This window comes from Phalangium opilio, unplaced genomic scaffold, assembly GCF_054372755.1.
Source record: "Phalangium opilio isolate 3A_F unplaced genomic scaffold, DU_Popi_V2 ptg000048l_1, whole genome shotgun sequence".
Taxonomy (NCBI): Eukaryota; Metazoa; Arthropoda; class Arachnida; order Opiliones; family Phalangiidae; genus Phalangium; species Phalangium opilio.
The window spans coordinates 5,650,903-5,666,307 of NW_028324170.1; the positions used below are offsets into that span (position 1 = coordinate 5,650,903).

Consider the following 15,405-nt stretch of genomic DNA (forward strand, 5'->3'; position numbering starts at 1 on the left):
CAAACCTTAATATTAATTAATGCGCAATTCAAATCATAACGGTAATGGTTTATAACGGTGTAACGTATCTTATTTCATACATTTGTTGAGCAAAATAGTTAATTTTAATCATATCAATTTAAATATTCAAGAAGAGGTGGTCAATAAAACACCCCGAAATTATATACATAGTTTACAGGCGTAGAGGATTCCTACCATCAAAAGCGTATAGAAAACCATAAAGTGAAGGTCTTTACCGCCTGGGCTGAACGTGTAAAAGTAGGAGCCCCCTCTCTATCGCGTTGTTCCGACCCCCCTCCTCGTTAGAGCCGGTACGATGCCGCTTCTTCGTGGCGGAAGATTAAATTCGCGTAGTGTTACACAAGGTACATGAGTGAGTTGGCTACAAAATATAGCTCCACTAAATTTCGTAGGAGTTGCGTCGGCTGCTTATATTATTAGGCCTAAAGACGAGTGTGCCGTCCAATTTCGGTAGTTGGAGAAACAACTTCCTTATCGGTTTCCGTTAGAATTGATATGTCCTTATTTAGTTTAGGAATGGGTATATTTATGATCGTTTGTACACCCAAAGTACGGCATTCTTTCACATAAAAATTGTATTGCGTACTTTGGTTTTTTGGCTTTAAAGCTAAAAGAGCAATCTGCATTCTGCTCTGTGGTTTTTTTCCGAGGCATTTCAAAAACGAATAATAATAATAATAACGGCTTTATAATATTTGTATAATTAAAATAACTACCACGACAACTACATATTCTAAACTAAACTTAGTAAACTAGTCTTCTTTAAATATTTATATAACAATTAAATTATCACCTTGGGAAGTTAGGAAAAAAGTCGGGGTACTTTAGGCCTTGCCGCCTGACTTAGCGTGCCGTGGCGTTAACGCGGTGACCGAAGAGGCGAAGACCCGAAGCGCTCCCGACTCCCGTTCCGGGGTTGTTTAAAAAAAGCAGACGATATTTTAGTGTTTCTATTTTTGCCCTGAAGTAGCCGGCGCCGCTAGCGTCGCAAAACTATTTCTTGCTTGAGTATGACGTCTGCCTACGATTCGGATGAGGTAATGCAAGTGGAAGGTGATTGGTTGTTTAATCGGAGGAGCTTACTTAGATCCCGCGAGCTTCTCATTTTACATGTTAACCAAAGCCAAAGCCTAAGATAAGTTACTGACCTTCACTTTATGGTTTTCTATACGCTTTTGCTACCATTAACACCAGGAGACCAAGCGACTTAGAGTGTAAAATCGTCTGCTATTTTACACTCTAAGTTCCCAGGTCTCCTTGTGCAAATGGTATGAATCCTTCACTCCTGTAAACCAGGGATAAGGGAGTCAGATGGATTGGAAATGATGATGGGCGACCTGCGGCACCATATCTCTCCCAGTGTACCTCGCGCACGCCCCTACCCTTCCGTGGGCGATTGCTAAGTGCTGCCGCGTAGCGCCATTTTATTTGAATGAGAACTAGCTTCTATTTTTGAGATAGAGGGAGCGTCCTTTACAATTTCGTCCGGCACGACCCTACCTAACCGCTGGGGATGATGGGAGGACTATGGTGCCGTAGGTGGGGGTACAAAGGCAACGCTTAAGGTATGGGGGTTTCCACTCCATTACTCTCTCCTTCAAGTGTAAACTATGTATAAGGAGGTAGTGGTTAAATCACAGCCCACTCGATCACGACACGACGCAAGCTGCTCGCGCTGTTTTGAATCCAGTGACTCAAGTGTTCGAGGAAGTTGATGCTTTAGGCTTAGCTTATTTAAATTTCAAGTAAGTGCTACGCCATATATAATCACTGTCACTTATAAATATCAAATTAATCATGTCAAACGCGGCTAAGTTAATCAGTTCTACTAGTAGAATTATATCCAGAAAGGTTTCCTTCGAGATTAGAGTATTTTTGCAACCTGTAAGCTAAGCCTTGGCTATCCAATAGCGCTGGACTCTGTCTGGACTCTCTGGAGGGTATCTAGGTTGATTGGGACTTTATCTTAAAATTATCTTTACAGGTCGTTAGATTATTGTTTAGCCAGCAACTAACACGTCGTGCGTTAAAATTTCAACACCCAGAGAGACTATTCATTTCATCATTGGTTGTTTCTGCATTTTCATTTGGAAGCAGTCCTCGTAAAAACATCATGGAAAAAGCTGATGAAATTTATGACTCTGGAAATTATGAAGAACTTAAGAAATACTTGACGGAAATTGAAACTAAAGACGATAATGTCTTGTGGAGATTAGCCAGAGTTAATTACGAAATGTCCAAACCATTAACTAGCAAAGATGAGAAGAAAAAACTGATTGATGAAGCCTTTGGACATATTACTCTTGCCATGGAACTGAATGAAGAAAATGGATTTGTTCACAAGGTATTATAAAATTTTTTTTTTGTACTTTGTTGGGAATATATTCTAACAAAGGCTTGGTTCAGTGGTACGCTATATTGTTGAGTTCCATGAATGATTTTGGAAGTACAAAAGAAAAAATTGAAAGAGCTCCTGTGATTAAGAAACATCTTGAAGTAAGTATAGATTAGATTATAAGTGGGGTTGCCACGGGTTAGGGATAAACCTAGAAATGGAGAAGGCACGAAATTTAAAAAATGGGCAATAAGGTCGGGGAAATATCAGAAAATTTATGATTAGGCCAAAAAGTCAGGAAATTTGAATATTAAATTTTTCAATTGTGGCAATAGGGACTTGGCAGTACTACGTCATGCAAAGTCAGGCTACCTTCCATTAGTGCTAAAAAACATACCAGGAGGAGGGGCTTATATAGCTTTCATTCTGTTTAAAAAGCATACCATAATGGCGCTGGGGGCGGAGTTAAGCCCGAATTGCCAAGTCCCTATTGTATTGATTAATAGCCCCATATATTCTTAAACACCATTATCAATTGATTACTTTAGAAAGCTATTAGTTTGATTCCCAATGATGCAACAACTATTCATAGCTTGGGAGTTTGGTTAGTATTTTTAATTACCATTAAAACCAACCAAGGAAAAATCAGTTTTAAGTAGAGCAATTTTTGAAGGTGTTACTCTGTAGCCGATATCAGTTGGTTGGAGAGGCAAATAGCTTCAAAACTTTTTGCAACTCCTCCGTCCAGTAGTTACCAAGAGGTAATTGCTCTTAACGTAATCCCCCTCTCTCTACCACATTCCTGAAAAACATGTTTCTTCTTTATTAAGGCTCTAAAATACTTTGAACAAGCTGAAAGCAGTATGTAGGCCTTTTTTACGTATCTTTCTACTAGTTTCTAGGAGTATTTAATTTTTGACACTTTTAGCGAGTCCATTATTCTATAATGCAAATCTGTTGTACTTGGCAAAGTGTTATATGAAACAGAATGATAATGATAAGGCCAAAGATGCCTTGTTAAAAGCCAGAGATTATCCGCAAGAGACGCAAGAGGATCAGAAAGTATGATTGATTGCAAAGTTGTCAGCAACTGCAATCCTTTTTATGAACAAACTTAATAAAATGATAATGGGGGATGGTTTAAAAATAGGCCTAAAACATTGAGGGGATTCTAAAAATAGGCCTAAAACATTGAGGGGATTCTAAAAATAGGCCTAAAACATTGAGGGGATTCTAAAAATAGGCCTAAAACATTGAGGGGATTCTAAAAATAGGCATAAAACATTGAGGGGATTCTAAAAATGGGGATATAACATTGATGGGATTTTAAAAATGGGCCTAAAACATTGAGGGGATTTTTAAAAATAGGCCTAAAACATTGAGGGGATTCTAAAAATAGGCCTAAAACATTGAGGTGATTCTAAAAATAGGCCTAAAACATTGAGGGGATTCTAAAAATAGGCCTAAAACATTGAGGGGATTCTAAAAATAGGCCTAAAACATTGAGGGGATTCTAAAAATAGGCATAAAACATTGAGGGGATTCTAAAAATGGGGATATAACATTGATGGGATTTTAAAAATGGGCCTAAAACATTGAGGGGATTTTTAAAAATAGGCCTAAAACATTGAGGGGATTCTAAAAATAGGCGTAAAACATTGACGGAATTTTAAAAATGGGCCTAAAACATTGAGGGAACTTTTAAATTAGGACTACAGTCACTAATTGGTAAAATTGGCCGAGGCTAAATCATTTCCAAAATTTAAAAAATAGGCATAGAAAGATTAAAATTCGTTATTTAAAAGTAGCTCAAGGAATTATGTCAAATAGAGGGAGGTGCATGCCTACTTGTTCATAAACAAGCATTTGTTGCTGACACACTGCCTTTAATAAAACACAAACAAACTAAAGTTCTACTTCACGATATAAACAGATTCATGCTGAAGCTGTTCAGCTTCTAAAGAAATTAGGTGTTAGTTAAAAGGCTTAATTCACATTCAATTCAATCAAGGAAAAAGCATTAAATTAAGAGCAATTTCATTCCACACGCTTTGTTATACCGTAACCGATGAACTCCTGGTTATACTTAATATATATATAATTATTCAAATAAAGAGTATTATTTTTCTACACTCAAAATAATATAAAATTAATTAATTATGCAATGAACGAAATTAAAATATATTTAAATTTATTTTTTCTAAACTTCTAATAACAATGTGAACTAAATAATCAATTAAACAAACAAACCGGTAATTTCTTTTCAACTATTTTATTTATTATTTCTTTATATTTCTAATATCTATTATCTACCTATATTACACAACACCTTTTTAAATTTTTTTTTATACTTTCCTGAAAACATGACGTGAATTACAAATACACGCGATCGATGACTGACGTCGTCTTATATTATTATTTACCAACAGGGTTGCCATCGTAATTTGAAAAACTGCGTTAAGTCAGTCAGGGAAATTCATACAAAAACCGGGTCAGGTCAAGTCAGGGGAAATTCTTATTGAGTTAAAGGTCAATTATTAACACAACATTCTGACATTTCTACAAACTGGAATTTCAAATTGAAAAGGGAAAATGATTTCAAATGGGGTTGCCACGGTAATTTGAAAAACCTGGGTCAGGGAAATTCATACAAAAACCGGGTCAGGTCAGGTCAGGGGAAATTCTTATTGGGTTAAAGGTCAATTATTAACACAATATTCTGACGTTTCTACAAACAGTGGAATTTCAAATTGGTCAGGGAAAATGATTTCAAAAATGTTCAGGGGATAATCAGGAGCTTTTATATTAAAATCATGGCAACCCTGTTTATTATCGTTGGTTTATCAATAAGTTTAAAAAAAGAAAAGGAAATTCCCAACGTCTACTATAGTTTATCATTGGCAATTGACTAGACATCCGTCAAGTATATTATTTATACCGTAAGACAACAAAAACTCCGTTTAGTTTAATTTAATTAAAAAGTCTGGATTTTAACGTAAAGAAAAATATCTTTTTTATGTTAAATAATATTTGGAATGTTTAACTTTAACTTTAAACTTTTAAGTATTATTTAGGATTAACAGAAACAATCCCTTTGTTGGCGAAAACTATTTAATTTGTTCTAATTAATATAATGGCGGGAGGGAAATCAATTAACTTAGTAATTAATATTAAGTTATAAAAATTTAAGAGATTCTCACCCGTTAACGTCTGATTAACAAATTAATGATTTTTTTTTGGTTTTTTAAGATTAATTTAATTTTTATTTTTCATTAACACGATGAAGGCTGATATCTTGTTTATTTTTTTCCCCCGGGCATTAATAGAATCGCGGCTGGCTAAATATCGGACATAAGTATCTAATCTTCTAAGTTACGGAATGCCTGTTGCATATTCTCATGAATTTCTTCAAAATCAGCGCGGATTTTGGCTTCACCATCCTTAAGTGGATCCTGGAACGATAAATTAAATTTGTGTTTTGTAAGTATTTCTTACAAGGGGGGATTTTGGTTAAGAAACATACCTTAAACTTCATACTACTAAGTGTATACAAGATATCTCCCATGGCATCCCGAATTTTGGCCCACGTTATGCGATTATCACTTTGAGCCGTTGATTCGACAGCGTGTTGCGCCATATCAAAAAAGGCAATCATATTTTTCATCATTCCGACTGATTTATAGAAAGGGCAGAAACGATCATAGGGAGTGTAGCCATTTTGTTGCAAGAAATCATCTTTGATTAGTTTAGCCACTTCCAAAGTGATTTTATCAGTTTCGGCTAATGAAGCCTATATGGGGAAATATTATAACATCTTTACTTTCAATCTAATTTAGGTCTATTTTAAAATTGCCGCCGCGCGTTTTGGGCTACTTTTAAAATACCCGCAGCGAGTTTGGGGCTACTTTTAAAATTGCCGCCACGCGTTTTTGGGGCTACTTTCAAAATTCCCGCCCCACGTTTAGGGCTACTTTCAAAATTCCCGCCCCACGTTTAGGGCTACTTTCAAAATTCCCGCCCCACGTTTAGGGCTACTTTCAAAATTCCCGCCCCACGTTTAGGGCTACTTTCAAAATTCCCGCCCCACGTTTAGGGCTACTTTCAAAATTCCCGCCCCACGTTTAGGGCTACTTTCAAAATTCCCGCCCCACGTTTAGGGCTACTTTCAAAATTCCCGCCCCACGTTTTGGGCTACTTTCAAAATTGCCGTCCACGTTTAGGGCTACTTTCAAAATTCCCGCCCCACGTTTAGGGCTACTTTCAAAATTCCCGCCCCACGTTTAGGGCTACTTTCAAAATTCCCGCCCCACGTTTAGGGCTACTTTCAAAATTCCCGCCCCACGTTTAGGGCTACTTTCAAAATTCCCGCCCCACGTTTTGGGCTACTTTCAAAATTCCCGCCCCACGTTTAGGGCTACTTTCAAAATTACCGCCGCGCGTTTAGGGCTACTTTCAAAATTACCGCCGCGCGTTTTGGGCTACTTTCAAAATTGCCGTCCACGTTTAGGGCTACTTTTAAAATTGCCGTCCACGTTTAGGGCTACTTTTAAAATTACCGCCGCGCGTTTTGGGCTACTTTTAAAATTACCGCCGCGCGTTTTGGGCTACTTTTAAAATACCCGCGACATTTACCTTTCCTACTAATTGTACAATTTCCGATAGATCTTCTTCTTCTTGGAGAATTTGCTGACACTATATAGTTAAATTAATAAATTCAATAGGAATTCCTTTAATGAAAGTAAAGGACGAATCACCTTAGTCCTGATGGTAACAAACTCGGGGTGATTCTTTTCATAATATTCATCTAAAGCTCGGGTATATTTACTGTAGGAGATCAACCAATTGATGGAGGGAAAATGTTTTCTTTGCGCTAACTTTTTATCCAAACCCCAAAATACTTGAACAATACCCAAAGTGGCTGACGTTACGGGATCAGAAAAATCACCTCCGGGTGGTGATACGCTAAAATAAACATAGCAATTGTTTTCTAAGTACATCTTGCAAGCTTTACAGGAATTTGTCTTGGCTTTTTGGGTAGAAAGAGTTGGAAGGGAGTGTTCCTTAAGTTGAACGTTTTTACTTACGCTCCGACAATGGTAACACTGCCTTCTCTTTCAGGGTTACCCAAACATTTAACACGACCCGCTCTTTCGTAAAAGGAAGCCAAACGCGCTCCCAAGTAAGCCGGATATCCAGAATCAGCGGGCATTTCAGCCAAACGACCCGAAATTTCTCTCAAGGCTTCAGCCCATCGAGATGTAGAATCAGCCATCATAGAAACATTATATCCCATGTCACGGAAATATTCTGACAACGTGATGCCAGTGTAGATGGAAGCCTCACGGGCAGCCACTGGCATGTTGGAAGTGTTAGCTACCAAGGCTGTGCGTCTCATAATAGATTCGTGGTGTCCATCGATTTCGATGGTTAGTTCAGGGAAATCTCTCAATACTTCAGACATTTCATTCCCTCTTTCACCACAACCGACGTAAATGATGACGTCACTGTTGGAGTACTTGGATAGTGATTGCGAAATAACTGTTTTACCACAACCAAAGGCTCCTGGAATGGCTGTGGTACCTCCTTGTACGCAACTTTAAAAAGAATTGCCGCGTGTTGGCTTGTGAACTGTCTCATACTCCACAACTAATCAACTTACGGGAAAAGTGCGTCTAAGACTCTTTGACCAGTCATCAATGGATGATTAGCGGCTAATTTTTCAGTAACTGGTCTAAGTTGACGAACTGGCCAAACTTGCAACATAGTGAATTGGGATACCTCTCCGTCAAATTCAGTTTCTAGGATTACATCCTACAAAAAAACATTGGTGGGATATCTTCCACTTCCATTTCATTCTTTTTTTATTGGGGGGGGGATGAACTTACAGTAACATCATAACTGCCAGCTTCCGCGATGAAGTTAACAGTGCCTTTAGCTTTGGGTGGCAACATAATTTTGTGTTTAACTAAGGTGTTTTCATGAACAATGCCATAGATATCTCCACCGGTAATGTGGCTTCCAACCCTAATATTAGTTGGTACAAAATCCCATTTGGCTGTTCTACTTAAGGCGGGAACGTTGACGCCTTTGGGTATATAGATACTTTGAGTTAACTCATTAATATCTTGCAATGGACGTTGAATTCCATCAAAAATGCTGCCCATAATGCCTGGACCCAATTCTACTGATAATGGTTTGCCAGTTCTCAATACAGGGTCACCAACAGTTACACCAGCTGATGTAGAGTGTGATAATTAAAACACGATACAAGAGATTACGCCTATTATAACCTTACATGTTTCTTCATAAACTTGAATGGTGGCCCTATCAGCTTCTAAACGAATAATTTCCCCTACTAATTCTGAATGGCCTACTCTAACCAATTCGTACATAGCGGCCCCAGACATTTTTTCCGCGGTAACCACTGTTAATAAATGTTACAGTGAATTTTTTACAGTATTTTTAACCCTATTGTGTAAATAAAACATACCAGGTCCCGATACAGCATATACATAGCCATAGATTGACTCCTTATCTGCATCTCGGACTTTGGGTAAAGAATCTGACGGTGCCATATTTCTACACAAAAATGGGTTAATTTAAGTTAGTTTTAACAATAAAAAGCATCACGAATACTCCGAATTCCTGTGGATTGCTATTTAGTTTACCACCTATTTATTTTTTAAATAGGCTATGGCTACCCTACCCCTCCCCTAGTTAGGTTTCCGCGTAAAATCGTTAAAACTGTTAAACTAAAATTATTTTTATTGATAGAAGGTTAATTATTTAGTTATAGAGACAAACCCTCTCTTACCTGTAATTAAAAAATTAATAAATATTTAATTATTTTTTCGGAAAAACGTCGGACTAAATTTTAAAGCGACCCTAAAGGTAAACGCCGAAAAATCATGTGATCAAAAGTACACTATCACGAGACTCTAGCCATTTAGCCAAAGACATAAGCCGTAGTCAAAATCATAGCCAACTCGTCGTGACCCTAGGAGGCAAACTTTTCTTATTTCTGGCCCTGACCCCTACCATAGCCCACTTGATCACGCTGGCTGCACGCGCTATAGAAGCCCGCTCAATCGACCCTAAAAATGAGAATAACATAGGTTCGGTCTAAAATTCAAACCCGTCTGGTTTTAACATGGGCGTCTATGGGAGGGGACCAGTTTTTTCAACGTTTTTGACAATATTAGTGCATCTACTGGTTCAAATCTCTTGAAGTTTTAATGAGACGTGTATTGAAAGGTTTGATATTATCCTGTAAAATTTAAAGTCTTCAGCTATAATAGTTTTTTTATAAAAAAATAGAAACCATCACATAGTAGAGAAATAAATCCTTCAATTTCTCTACTATGTGATGATTTTTATTTTTTATAAAAAAAACTATTATAGCTGAAGACTTTAAATTTTACAGGATAATATCAAACCTTTCAATACACGTCTCATTAAAACTTCAAGAGATTTGAACCAGTTTATGCACTAATATTGTCAAAAACGTTGAAAAAACTGGTCCCCTCCCATAGACGCCCATGTTAAAACCAGACGGGTTTGAAAGTAGGGCCGTGCAGACTATTCGTTACTATTTGGTCGGACCAAATAATTTGGTCAAAATTGGCGTTTACTATTCGCACCGACGAATCGAATAATGATTTTCAAAATTCTAGAATACCAAATAATGAGCTTCGAAAAACCGACTATTCTATAGCGGATAAAACAATTTGAAAGTGAATGTTTTTAACAGTCTATTGACCAAATTATTTGGTATTCGCAACCAGTTTTTGAATTTTTCTGTTGATTTTGTGAATTTGAGGGCGCTGTCATAGAGATAGAAACATAAATGTTATGCTCCTATCCCTTTGGGCGCTGTGATAGAGTCCGCTGGACCGTGGCCTCATAGATGACGTGACTCGGCAGACACAGCCTTAAAATTCTGACGTGGCTACTGTTAAGTATTACCCGCGTTCACCGAGTCGCGTGATCTAGGAGGCTATAGCTGGAATCAGCCACTCAGTCTTTAGAAGTTCATAGACAAGGATAAATCATTATCGCTAACTATATTGAACTTCCTAATAATATGTCACTATAGTATACCTATTAAAAAATATAGTATCATGGAAGAGGTCATACATTGCAAAGCGAGTAGGGATATATTGACAACTAATCTAATTTTGATTAAAATAAAACCTTTGATTCGTTAAAAAATAAGTTTTCAGCTGTTCAAAAGTACCTTTCCGTGTCATATTATTTATAAATTTGAAATTTCGTAGAATAGTTTTATAGAAATTTAAATTTGGTCGAATTTTTGAACTTCACACTATTTGGTCAAATTATTTGGTCATTTTCCTATTCCGAGCCGAGAGATGGCTCCCAAAATCAGTGCTATTTGGTATTCGACGAATACCTTAAAAAGTACTATTCGCACAGCCCTATTTGAAAGTTTAGACCGAACCTATGTGACGCGCCGTATTCGCGAATTAACATGTAAAAAAATCGTTTGGACGGGCTTCTAGAGCGCGTGCAGCCAGCGTGCGTGATCAAGTGGGCTATGCCCCTACCTTCCTTTAAAGATGGCCGCCAACGTTTTCTAATATTTTCAGCGTGTTTCTGAAGCCTTGGTTTTAAATAATGGGAGATCAATCGCAATTAGGGGGATTTCACCAAATTCCTGTTCTTTTTACGGAAAATAGTAAAGTTAAACACTATTTTTACGTTAAAGAACACGTAGTAAGAGAATCTAACGCTGACAAACCCGCTGGTAAAACACTTTTCGTTATCAATGTGCCTTCATACTGCACCACAAGTAACATGCGCGAGATTTTTGAACCATGTGGCGGTGTGTCTAAAGTGTATTTTCACGACAAACCCACCTCTGGATTACCTCAAGATGTGAACAAGTTTTGTAAACCAAAGGACGAAGTTTTATACGGGTTTAAAGTCGCCTACGTTGTCTTCAAGAAAGTTATTGGACTCAAGAAAGCATTGAAACACAAGTCCATTCTAAAAGCGACAACAAGAGTTAATGGTGGAGTTACAAGATGGGCCCAGGAGTATAATTCGTCAATTGTGGACGTCAATGAATTGCAAAAAGAGGTCGATGATTATATGACTAATTACGACAAGAAAGTAGAATTGGAAATTGAGAAAGCCAAAGAAATGGATGGAGTACCGGATGAAGAAGGATGGATTACGGTAACTAAACACGGAAAGAAACAAGTTTCATCCAGAACAGAGGCCAACAAACGAAAAGTGGAAGAAAAGGAGAAAAAGAAACGATCCAAGAAAGAACTGTTGAACTTTTACACTTTCCAAATAAGGGAATCCAAAATGGAACATATAGCTCAACTGCGGCAGAAATTTGAAGAAGACAAGAAGAGAATAGCATTATTAAAATCAGCACGGAAATTTAAACCATATTAAAATGTTTATTATTATAATTATTGTTTTTTAATCTTTCTTTCACAACACTTCTTTAATGTTGGTGCCTTCAAACAGTTTCAGGGTTCAAACAAAATTTTGGATTGAAATCCCTGACAATTTTTAACATTGGTTAATGCATGGTTTGATAGGCCAAAAACTATTCTCGACTTTCCCTAATCTTTTGCCCCCTAATTGCCAAATCCCTGACCTTGAACCCTGACAAGACCATGAATATTTGTTAAAAATAAAAAGGATGAATCTAAGAATATTATATTCCCTTTCAAAAACAATCAGGATATTTTTAATCAGGTTAAAACTTTTATTTTATTTCACACTGAAGGGTGCATAATAATTAATTATGGCTGAGTAACGAGACAGGCTCCCAATCACAGATTTTTTTCTTTCCATGAAAAAGAACCAAAAAGAATTTTTTTTTTTTTTTTCACAATTTTACATTTCTTTCTTTATTTTTTTTCCCCTATGACTTTTCTTTATCATTTGTTCCATTTTGACTGATATTATGTAGTTTATTTGGCCTAAGAGTTTTCTGTAAAACATGAGCGTCTGCTGGCTCAATTCTCTTATAGTAATGTTGTTTAGTTTCCACAACTTCAAACCCAAATCTTTTATAGAAATCTATGGCGCCTTCATTGTTTATTTGAACATGCCTGAAATAATTTGTGTTAAGCATTTGTGTGTTTGAAATAATACTGGAGAAAACGCTTACAAAAATATACTATCAAAGTTGCCATCCTTCTGAACAAAGTTTAGTACGTGTTCAACCATTTTAGAACCAATTCCTAATCTTCTGTAAGGTGCCAAACACCCTAGAGTCATGATATAAAGCCTGCGACTATTTTCTGAAGTGTCAATTCTGCAACAAACTGCCCCTACCACGATGTCATTATAATAAGCTGAAATATTTGATGATTAAAATTAAATAATTTCATTAGAATAAAATTAATATTAATTTTATTTTTACCCAATTTAGCCAGTTCACCAGCCTCTAAGACATCCTTGTAAAACTTATCATTATAGCTAACAGGAAACACCACTTGATTCAGTCTTTTAAGCTGTTTGATATTGTGTGGAGTTACGTCTCCCAGTTCAATTCTTCCACCCCTGAATTTAAATAAATTGAATTTAATTTCTTTCTAACCATTTGAATCTATATGGTTTAAGAAAGAATAAATTGAAAAGAGCAAAATTGCAAAAGTGAAGCCAAGGCTTAGCGTCATCACTCATTTTCGTATTTTTTCTCACCTCATTGTCGCAACTAAAGATAACTTTATGATATTCAATATATGAAACACCGCGACGAAACAATCGCGGTTATTTCTTGATTAATTTTAATCTAAACGTACAGAAAATGAGAAAAAGACTTAATGATAATAGCCTAACCACCATGCCATTTTTGTTTTAGTCTGCTGTAATGCGCCAATTGTAAAATACCCCGGTTCAGTTCATATCTTGTTGTAGGATTCTAAACTTCCAAAAAAGCAAGGAAGATTAATATGGGAGTTGAAGCAAAGCGTTATTAGTGGGGCGTGGATTCAAATCCCGACAGCGGCTCATTTATGTTTTTAACTTTTTATACAAAATCTTTATTTTTATTTTGAAATTCGATAGTTTATTTAAAAATCAGCAATTAAAATAATGCTTTCAATTATATAGATTAATTTGGAAATTAATATTGATTTTTAAATCCGTCACCGCCACCTTTGTAGTAACGGAGAGACAAAAATTCTCATTGATTGGTCCGTCACCAGCCAAATAAACCTCAAATCCTGGCTTAATTTATCAATCAAAAAGTGAGTTGATCATAGTGACCAACTCGTAACGCATTGCCAGGAGAGGGGCTCATCCCACAATGGAAGGGGGCCTTTGACTCTGCAATGCCGTTATCTCCAGTATTGTCCAAGTTGTAGAAACAAGGATGATATCGTCTCGGGCAATTAGAGCCGAAGAAGAAGTAAAGTAGAAGTGAAGTTTACTTGGGAGGTGACGGAAGGGGTTTTGGGGTCAAGCCACCTCCGGCGGACACGGGGCAGTCGGCACCTTTAGGGTAGGATAGCCGACACGTGTCGTATTCCTTCATCTTCAGTCGCCATGAAGCTTGGCTTACAGGAGTTCGCCACTCTCCCGACCTGAAAATAATGGGGTTATTCTTTACTTTATTGTTGCAGAATTAAAGTTAAGGCGTGAGAAACGGCGCCTCTAGCGGGAACCAGTGGCACGGGCTCAGATCCGGCCAGTGGTTGATTTGCATAATTTTTTTCATTTTTACTATGAAATTCGGTAGAAAAAGACATTTTGTAAATTTAGATAAAAATCAAGCAATTAAAGTAATGCTTTCAAATATACAGCTTTCCGATAGATGACGCTAAAAGCCTTAGAGGGCTGACCGACCCCCTTCTCCTTTTTTACCCACACGCCATGTTAAGCTCTATGAGGAAGATCGTCGTTTGTCCCACGGTCCGAACAGTCCCTTTAATATTAACGCCTCGAAATTTGACCCATCTGCTCACGCCCACTGACTAGCTAATAATAATATTTTCCTTTTTTACACGATATGGGGAAAGATTTGTGTACTACGTGGGTAGTTTTGGCAAGCCACGCGGAAAATATTCGCCTGTTATTAACTTAAAATTAGGCTTAATTTTGATTAGTTTCGGTGTTATAGCAATTTCCTGTTTAAAACGTATACCATCCAATTCGTTCAACATTATCTAACGGCTTGCGATCAAAAACATTTATTTATTTATTTTTCGTCTATAACATTCGAACTTGGGGTGGTTTTAAAAATATAAATATAGGACAAGTTATCCGAAATATATGCTAACACCCATCACGATAGAGAGCAATGGCAGCTACTAGCCTTTGATTGTATTAGAGTTTATGAGAAATTACCATGGGGTGCTGGAAGTCTTAAAAATATATGTATATAGCCGCTGGCTGTTAACGATATAATTAAGTACCAGCAGCCAATTACGTTATATCGAAGGCGACATTGAACAGAAAAAGAACCAGATTTTTATCAGCTTTTAAACGAATATTATTTCCCCTTAAAGCCTGTATTACACACAAAGAAATGTTTTTTTCCGCTTCAATCACTTTCAGTACAATATTTTGTTATGGGCGACGGTCTTTAGTCATGAAACCTACTACCACACTTTGCGGAGAGAGAATACGACGTTTGTAGAAAATCATTACGTTACGGTGTATGGATCATATTAAACTTATAAGGGATTAGAAAACTGTTTAATTTCTCCGTCGATATAGAAGTATTTCACAGCATCAAGGTTATTTAAAATATTAGTAATTATATTTTTCAAGGTCACTCAAAGTTAATTTCAAAGTGATCACTATTTAAAGGAAGGCGCGTGGCGGAGAGAACTAAGTGATATGTATAGAAAATTTCATTAAATACTTTCCAACCACACCACCAACCCACAGGGGCAGGCCCGCCATCGGAGGCTATTTCCCTCATGCAAAGAGGCAACACAAAACTCTACACGCCAACTAACTCGCACTACCTCTCCCCGTGCTTCTTGGCGCGAGGAAAATAGCCTACTGTGATCTTTGCTTCTCTTACGGCATTACTGGAATGGTCTATTCCCATA

General features: G+C 37.1%; 4 protein-coding genes across 5 annotated transcripts; 2 read left to right on the top strand and 2 right to left on the bottom strand.

The window, feature by feature from the left end:
• Window positions 1-1,280: 1,280 nt before the first annotated feature.
• Window positions 1,281-4,626, top strand: LOC149673972 (regulator of microtubule dynamics protein 1-like). Of its 2 annotated transcripts, none has more exons than XM_089839801.1 (8): window positions 1,281-1,905; window positions 2,006-2,365; window positions 2,428-2,517; window positions 2,905-2,960; window positions 3,030-3,117; window positions 3,187-3,217; window positions 3,285-3,418; window positions 4,290-4,626. In XM_089839801.1, exons 1-8 carry the CDS (start codon window positions 1,819-1,821, stop codon window positions 4,335-4,337), a joined length of 894 nt encoding a protein of 297 aa, XP_089695927.1. In that variant the 5' UTR covers window positions 1,281-1,818; the 3' UTR covers window positions 4,338-4,626. The 2 variants fall into 2 exon arrangements, with proteins under 2 accessions (XP_089695927.1, XP_089695928.1); XM_089839802.1 differs by having other exon boundaries at window positions 1,299-1,766.
• On the bottom strand, window positions 4,613-9,303 carry LOC149673973 (V-type proton ATPase catalytic subunit A). Its single transcript, XM_089839786.1, has 10 exons — window positions 9,171-9,303; window positions 8,847-8,935; window positions 8,652-8,780; window positions 8,242-8,591; window positions 8,016-8,167; window positions 7,441-7,950; window positions 7,111-7,318; window positions 6,989-7,048; window positions 5,880-6,146; window positions 4,613-5,808 (listed from the first exon to the last, which is right to left on the bottom strand). Exons 2-10 carry the CDS (start codon window positions 8,929-8,931, stop codon window positions 5,716-5,718), a joined length of 1,854 nt encoding a protein of 617 aa, XP_089695912.1. The 5' UTR covers window positions 8,932-8,935; window positions 9,171-9,303; the 3' UTR covers window positions 4,613-5,715.
• Window positions 9,304-10,894: 1,591 nt separating this feature from the next.
• On the top strand, window positions 10,895-12,450 carry LOC149673974 (ribosomal RNA-processing protein 7 homolog A). Its single transcript, XM_089839803.1, has one exon. The coding sequence runs from the start codon at window positions 10,991-10,993 to the stop codon at window positions 11,780-11,782; it is 792 nt and encodes a 263-aa protein (XP_089695929.1). The 5' UTR covers window positions 10,895-10,990; the 3' UTR covers window positions 11,783-12,450.
• san (Probable N-acetyltransferase san) lies at window positions 12,081-13,227 on the bottom strand. The gene is made up of 4 exons (XM_089839805.1): window positions 13,046-13,227; window positions 12,765-12,904; window positions 12,510-12,696; window positions 12,081-12,450 (listed from the first exon to the last, which is right to left on the bottom strand). The coding sequence occupies exons 1-4, from the start codon at window positions 13,048-13,050 to the stop codon at window positions 12,261-12,263; spliced, it is 522 nt and encodes a 173-aa protein (XP_089695931.1). The 5' UTR covers window positions 13,051-13,227; the 3' UTR covers window positions 12,081-12,260.
• Window positions 13,228-15,405: the final 2,178 nt, after the last annotated feature.

What these genes read in the sequence shown, in the direction of transcription:
- LOC149673972 (XM_089839801.1), top strand. Translation starts at nt 1,819, where the DNA reads ATGTCAAACGCGGCTAAGTTAATCAGTTCTACTAGTAGAATTATATCC. An exon ending in AAAATGGATTTGTTCACAAG is followed by an intron (nt 2,366 to 2,427) that starts GTATTATAAAAT and finishes GGCTTGGTTCAG; the next exon opens with TGGTACGCTATATTGTTGAG. An exon ending in CGTCCAGTAGTTACCAAGAG is followed by an intron (nt 3,118 to 3,186) that starts GTAATTGCTCTT and finishes TTCTTTATTAAG; the next exon opens with GCTCTAAAATACTTTGAACA.
- LOC149673973 (XM_089839786.1), bottom strand. Translation starts at nt 8,931, where the DNA reads ATGGCACCGTCAGATTCTTTACCCAAAGTCCGAGATGCAGATAAGGAG. An exon ending in GTCTTAGACGCACTTTTCCC is followed by an intron (nt 7,951 to 8,015) that starts GTAAGTTGATTA and finishes TTCTTTTTAAAG; the next exon opens with TTGCGTACAAGGAGGTACCA. An exon ending in TTGTACAATTAGTAGGAAAG is followed by an intron (nt 6,147 to 6,988) that starts GTAAATGTCGCG and finishes TTCCCCATATAG; the next exon opens with GCTTCATTAGCCGAAACTGA.
- LOC149673974 (XM_089839803.1), top strand. Translation starts at nt 10,991, where the DNA reads ATGGGAGATCAATCGCAATTAGGGGGATTTCACCAAATTCCTGTTCTT.
- san (XM_089839805.1), bottom strand. An exon ending in TGGTGAACTGGCTAAATTGG is followed by an intron (nt 12,697 to 12,764) that starts GTAAAAATAAAA and finishes CAAATATTTCAG; the next exon opens with CTTATTATAATGACATCGTG. An exon ending in AACTTTGATAGTATATTTTT is followed by an intron (nt 12,451 to 12,509) that starts GTAAGCGTTTTC and finishes AAATTATTTCAG; the next exon opens with GCATGTTCAAATAAACAATG.